The sequence below is a fragment of the Electrophorus electricus genome, chromosome 11 (assembly GCF_013358815.1).
Source record: "Electrophorus electricus isolate fEleEle1 chromosome 11, fEleEle1.pri, whole genome shotgun sequence".
NCBI classification, from domain to species: domain Eukaryota; kingdom Metazoa; phylum Chordata; class Actinopteri; order Gymnotiformes; family Gymnotidae; genus Electrophorus; species Electrophorus electricus.
Window position 1 is genome coordinate 23,826,664 of NC_049545.1, and position 7,007 is coordinate 23,833,670.

Below are 7,007 nucleotides of genomic sequence, written 5' to 3' on the forward strand. Positions count from 1 at the left end.
ACATCATTTAAATTCCACTCTGCAGCACTAAGGAAAACTAAACAAAATGGTTCACACTTCTGTTGAACGTGGCCTGACGTGTTGGCGTTTAGCGGAGCAGAGCTGCTTCTGTCCTTAGAGTAGAAGACCCTGATCTCAGGGCTCGCGTGACAGGGGGCAGGCGTGGGGGTGTGCGGGGGCCGAGGAAGCACGGCACGATACTCCTCCTCCTCCTCTTCCTCACTCCGTTGAGTGTTCTCCCCCTCCATCTCTCTCTCTCCCTGCTTCATTTGCTCTGGTTAGGGGATTGCCCCTGCCAGCAGGCCTTTAAGATCCACGTCTCCCTGTCCCCTCCACGTCTCCTCCACGTCTCCCTGTCCCCTCCACGTCTCCCTGTCCCTCCACGTCTCCCTGTCCCCTCCACGTCTCCCTGTCCCTCCACGTCTCCCTGTCCCTCCACGTCTCCCTGTCCCCTCCACGTTTCCTCCACGTCTCCCTGTCCCTCCACGTCTCCCTGTCCCTCCACGTCTCCCTGTCCCCTCCACGTCTCCCTGTCCCTCCACGTCTCCGTCCCCTCCACGTTTCCTCCACGTCTCCCTGTCCCTCCACGTCTCCCTGTCCCCTCCACGTCTCTCTGTCCCTCCACGTCTCCGTCCCCTCCACGTCTCCCTGTCCCTCCACGTCTCCCTGTCCCCTCCACGTCTCCCTGTCCCCTCCACGTTTCCTCCACGTCTCCTCGTGCCCACACTGTGTCTGTCCACTCTGTTCCACTTTCTGCATGTCAGCATAGGTTTCCGAGCTGATTTACAGCGGCTTGAGCTGAACTGCCTGAAGAGCCAAAGTGTGGTAGCTGACTGGCTCTGGCTCTCTCTCTCTCTCTCTCTCTCTCTCTCTCTCTCTCTCTCTCTCTCCCCCTCCCTCCCTCTCTCTCTCCTTCTCTCTCTTTTTCCTCCTGCTCTGCTGCTCTAAATACGGGGAAGTCTAAATACTGGAACCCTCACTAGGAACGCTTCAAGCAGAGGGTTTGTGTGTGTGCCGATGCAGTGCCTCGCACCCGATCGAATTTCGGGCTTGGTAATGACTGTGGAAAAACTGCCGGCTCTGCACACACAGTCCCTTTTATTCTCTCTGTCAACCACATACTGTGTACAAACACTTTTTTTCCATTGTACTGTAAAGCTGAACGACGGAGCTCAAACTTTCTGTGGGATCCCCAAATAAAAGTTTAGAGTTTACCTTATTTTATCTAAATTTGTTTTTGTTTTTTACGGTTTTGGTGGTAGGTTTTCCTCTTCCTGTCCTGACCCATTACAGAAGCCTCTGCTCATCTCTGCTTTGCCCGGCGCCAGAGGTTACTGAGTTCTCGTTCTGCTGTCATCCCCCGGCCTGTTAGCTGTGTGTGCGTGCGGGTTTGAGAGACAGCTGTCAGCGGTCTCTTGAGCCGCACACTTGGGCGGTGCTCTCTGCGAGCGCTGGGGTGTAGCTCTGGGGACACATCTGCCTTTCTATGCTGGGTTTTCTCTTCGCGTGGGACAAACATGCAATTACACCTCATTTTATACGGGGCGACGTCCGCCCGGTGAACTTAAAGCGTGCGTTATTGGAGCGTGTCCCTGTGGATCTGAGACGCTGGTAGCAGCCTGACAGCGAAGGGGAACAGAGGAAAAGAGAGAAAGAGAGCAGGAGGGAAAAGAAGAGGCGGGGAGGAGCGCGGACGTCTCTGTGACGCAGGCTTGTCAGCAGTGTTCACATCTTTCACTGTAATGAAGTGACAAGTGAGTTATTAGACAGATCAGTGGCAGAGCTGAGCACATGCCTCCAGGTGTGTAGCTGCACGTTTTTTGATGATGCGCTTCGTCTCTTGGTACCCCCCCCCCTCCTCTCGCCCCCTCCTGGGCGGGAGCAATGAGGAGGACTGCTCCAAGCGTGGCACAGCGGAGACGGGAGTGTGCGCCCGCCGCCCGGGGCAACGGAAGCACTAGGCCATCTTTCTGTCGTCTCTGATCTTACGTTTCGGGCTGCGCGGGGCAAATTCGCTCACGCTGAGCTCGTTTGCGGGGCTCGGACGGACACTCGCGTTTAGCTCAATGGCAGACGGCGTTTTCCCCCCAAACCAAGTTCACTTACAAGTTCACGTTTGTTTGGTTTTTTTTGGCTAATTGACACCGTGTGAAATGATTCCACCATTATTCCACGTTATAGTGTCGTGTCGATCGCCGGCGTCTGTCTGCTCCTGTGTGTGTGCAGACGGCTGATAAATCAGACAGAACAAAATAAGATGAGAGTGAAGGGAATCCTGTCTTAATGTGTTTGGTGAGATGTTTGAGTGGTTTTTTTGGGGGGGCGGGCCGGGGCGGAGGGGCGGGGGTCAGTTTAAGGACTTTTACAACTGTGGGTTAAAAAAAAAAAAAAAAAAAGTCTGAGATGACGATTGCATTTTTTTTAAGAATAAAATTTCAAGGCAGAACAAATGATAGGGACACTCGCTAACTCTGGTATGACAATAGCACATGCAGTAAAAGGTCGGGAGCTCGGTGGGACAGCACACGTCATCGTCCGACGTGTGCCGAACGAACCCCTCACACGTCTCTGTAGCAAAAACGGCAGTTATGTTTACACACAAATCCTGCAGAGGAAAATCGTAACAGCATGTAGGCAAACTGGATGGGTCGGTACCGCGTTCTTCCTGGGCACAGGCGGGTCCTCAGAGACGATGCGTGCCTTTTTCTTTTCTTCTTCTCTGAGCGTGTGCAAAACTGGCACATTTTGCAACGTAATTTCCCTCGGCGTCGCGACCGTGAATAACTCAGAAGATGGCATGTAAGACCCATCATTGTGAAGACTGCTTATAATACTACACATTCTGCTTTGTAGAGCTGCAAAGTGCAAAACTGAACTGTTTGTTTTGTTTAGTTTTTTTTACTAAAGCTATAAACATGAGAAAATGAGTAAAAAGAATTGTTGAGGAGGCTGAAAGCATGCCAGCTCCTACCGCACGTCCACGAGTAGATAAAACAAGTCACAAGGAGGAAGGTTGGGGGAGTTCTTGGTTAAAAAGCATTTTGAGTTTTTTCTTTTTTTGCTTTTAACTAGTATAAATGAACCAGACTAGTTAGTTGCTACCTCTTCTCATCTACACTTTGAGCTGGAAGTATTGTACTGTAACATAAAAGAAAAAGGAAAAAAATAAAGCAACCAACCATCAACACGATTGTTTTACATCAAAAGCCTCTCGGGACAGTATTTACAAATTTAAGCCGTTCATGCTTATGCATGGGATTCATTTTAAAAGCTATAATAACACAAATACAACAAGGAGACTTTTCTTAAATCAGTATTATTGATTCTGCAGGCAACAGTGACACACACAGAGTCTGAGGAGTTTCTTTGGAATTGGACAGAAAGGAGGCTCGGCGACAGGCAGAAGGTGGGCCCTTCTGCCGCGGAGCGAGCCGCGCTCCCAAACGTCCAATCGCAGTTCTTCCAAAGAAGGACGTGTCGCATGGACACGACGCTGAAGATTCATAGTCTACTGGAACCCGAATCCGACCTCGGAGAAGTCTTACACAGGTGTTACAGGCACACAGTCACACGTTGCGGCGGTTTTGATCGAAGGGGTTGTGGTGTGGTGTGTGTGTGGGGAGGGCGGGGGGGTTACTCCAGCGCCACGGCGACGGGCGTGTTTTTGTGGAGGTTAGGGTTTTGGCTGTGCCTGTTCCGACTGCGTACGGAGGAGAACATCATGTTGCAACCAGGCACTCTGCACTTGTGCATTTCGCGCAGGTGCACAGTCTTGTAGTGCACCCGCAGCGTGCCCTTGTTACTGTACAATTTGTGACAAATTGTGCAGAGGATGCCGCCACCCACGCCGTTACCGCTGGCAACGGACGCGACGAGGGACGGGGAGGAGGAGGGGTCGGCGGGCGTAAGCCCCTCCCCCGAGACTCCTCCCTCCGCCCCTCGTTCTACGCCCCCTCGGACCCCTCCGTCCTCGGCCTCGCTGGCCTCCAGGTCGTCCAGCAGGACGCCCTCGTCGCTGCCTTCGTCCGAGTCGTGCGAGGAGTGGACGCTGTCGCTGGACTGCACGCTCGACGTCGTGCTCAGGTCCAGCACCGCGTAGTCGTCGTTGCCGCGGTAGCCGTTGCCGTGGAAGTACTCCGTGCCGACGGGAGACGCAGCCTCCTCGCTCCGGACCGGGACGGCGCCGGGGCCGCCCGGGCCCCCGCCCCCCTCCAGGCCCAGGTGGTGCGCGCCGTAGATCCGGGCCAGGATCTCGGCCCGCAGGTCTTTGGGCAGCGGCGTGAGCCGTGGGTCCAGGATGATGTCGTCGAGTTCTTTGGTCAACAGTTTGCGGTGCAGGTTGATGTTGGAGCTGTGTCTGCAGGGAACAGGGAGCACACAGATCCAGGAACAGTTTTTACTCCAAACCAAAACCCATGATGACTTAATGACCCAACTCTTTGATGAACACAGACCAGCTGCACTCTGATGACCTCCGTGACCTTTCTCTGCCCCCCCCCCCCCCCCCCTTTATTCCTCTGTGACTTTACACGTCATGGAGTTTAGCCTTTTACGGTTTTTTAGCCGCAAATTAACCGACGAGCCCCGATCACGCTCTGCTTCCGGGATATCCGGACAATTCCTGCATTTCCATTTTTCCCACTCGGACGGTTAATGCAGGACACAGAGAGTGTTAAAGGGAGGGAGAGCTCCTAGAGTTCCAGCTGGGGCTCAGACAGCGACCGGCTAACGTGTTTACCTCCGTCAGCGTGTCTGCCCGCACACTCCAATCCTATTGACTCTTGACTCAATTAAATACTCCACCGCATTGAATGGGAGTTTATTAATTGATTTGAGCCGTAGTAATGTGATCATCAGGGGGAACTGGATAGCGTATTGGCGCGGAGTCTGACGGCATTAACACTCTTTCTCACGCCGGGGGCAAGCCGGAGGGGGGGTCGTCACTGGGGAGGCTAATCGTGGCCCAGAAACGTGCTCTTCGAGATGTGGATTTTGCGTTAACAAAGACGGGCTTTTTATCGCCCCGCCGAGAGGTCACATGACGCATGGGGCGGAGGCAGGCTGTCGCCAGGCCACGTCAGCTGAACGCACGTGTGCGAACGTGCGATGGTGTGACGCAGGCTCGCTTCTCCTCTCCAGCCATCGGAACGACATCGAGCCAAATTAACGAAACGTCAGAGTGTGTTTCACAGCTAAAGAGCACTTGGAACAATATGGGAGAATAAAACAAAACCCAATGAAAGAGAAGAAAAGAACACTCAGTTAAACAGGAGTGCAGCACAGCAGCTACTGCCAGTGTATTTTGAATTTTGAACTTATAAGTGATAAAGAAAATAGGGGGAAAAAATTAAAAAATAAAAAATTTAAAATTATGATTTCAGGGTTTCATGGGATCCATGCAAAGGTGGCTGTTGGGTAACTGGAATGATGACCTAGGCGTGACTGAGAAATAGACACAGTGTGTGGTAGAGCTTACCAGCAGTGCCATGGTTGTTGCAGTCAAAAAGGGTCCCTTTTCTTTAATTATTTAGTTCCCTATCCGACATTCTCCTGCAAGAAGTAGAAATACATTCATTGGAGGGACCCTTTCTGTTCATTTAGAGCATACAGGAGCAGGCCACCAGAGCACTGTTAGCATTGAGGACCATGGCGTACGGCTTTGACGAGCCTGTCAGCTAGCGCGCCTGTGTGTGAGTGTGTTTGCTGGTCTATACATGTGTGTGTATTCATACGTGAGTGATTCGTCTGTGTGCCTGTTACTGAATTCTAAAAAAAAACAACCCAACAACAACGCTGTAATACTGTAACAGCACTAATTGACTTTTTGGTTAATTATCATGCAAACACTCATGTTAAGGTGTTCGTGTTGTCAGGTGTTTTGTGCTAAGCGCTTTACACAGGCACTTTCTCTATGGCCAGGGCTTGTTCTGTTTTCTTTTGTTTTATTTTTCCCACACAATGTCGTCAATGACGCTCTAGTGGACGGTACCTTCATTAGCATAACCCCACCCCCTGTAACCACACCCTCACACTGCTCATAAGCTCTCCTGCAGTGGCTAGCTAACATCTGATGACTAAACACACACACACACACACACACACACACTATTCACAGTAAAGGGGACTTTTCTAAATACAGGTATAATCAAAAACGTTTTAAGCACAAGCTGAAATCATGCAAACACAAAATCCTTCTTCTCTTTCCCCCTTCAGTGAGTGTCCAGTCACTTTGTTTTAGGCGGTGTGCCGTGCCACGCGACCGAGCTGGACCGAGCTGGACCGCTCTGCCCGTAGCCTGCAGTGCCAGAGCACTTATCCTTTCATCTATCAGTGCTGGTTCATCTCCCCCCTGCTCCCTCGCCCCTCCCCATCCTCACAGCCCCTAATGTGGCAGCCAAACCAAATTGACAGGCTCATCTCTGCCCAGAGCTGGGGGTGGTGTCCCCCGAGAGCCCGTTTTGCGTCTGCAGACGAGCTGGGGTAGGAGTGTGGCTCTCTTAATGTGTCTTGTCCCGGGAACGTTAATCATCTTCAGCCGGCGATGTCACGTTTGGTCCCGCGCTGCCTCGCGCCTCCCTAAATGACTCCTAATGCCCCGTTGAAAAGGCCGAGACAGTCACGTTGATGCGATGATGACCAACGGGTTGCTTTGGGTGTTTTTTTTTTCCTTTCTGTGATGTTCATGTTGGTCTGGCACATTCTCTAATGCGCTGTGGTGGGCAGATGAAGGTGTGTATCATTAATCACGTTTCTGTTTCGGTGCCACCACAGTCAGTCTTGGCTTAGAGCTCACGAGCAGATGAAAATCTTCCAGTGGTCATAGAAACAAACTCAACTATTCAAACTTACTTCATATGGATGGGTGGGTGTGTGTGTGTGTGTGTGTCATCGCCACAGGCAGAGAGGGGAGGAGTCTCTGAGATATAATTAACCTTCAATCTCCTCATCCGCAGCCGGCTCTCACGCTGGCCTATGGGACTGAACATTAGTGAACCGTAGGGATCTGG

General features: G+C 51.9%; 1 protein-coding gene across 2 annotated transcripts in view; it reads right to left on the reverse strand.

Moving 5' to 3' along the window:
* Positions 1–922: 922 nt before the first annotated feature.
* The window catches only part of bnc2 (basonuclin 2), a 161,189-nt gene continuing 155,104 nt past the window's right edge, over positions 923–7,007 (reverse strand). The window contains exons 6-7 of one of the 2 annotated variants that reach the window (XM_035531733.1): positions 5,477–5,550; positions 4,274–4,357 (exon numbers count right to left, since the gene is read on the reverse strand). In XM_035531733.1, coding sequence (XP_035387626.1) covers positions 5,520–5,550 — 31 coding nt within the window. In that variant the 3' untranslated portion in view covers positions 4,274–4,357; positions 5,477–5,519. Of the gene's footprint in view, positions 4,358–5,476; positions 5,551–7,007 lie in introns of both variants that reach the window. The other variant, XM_035531732.1, reaches the window with a different exon arrangement.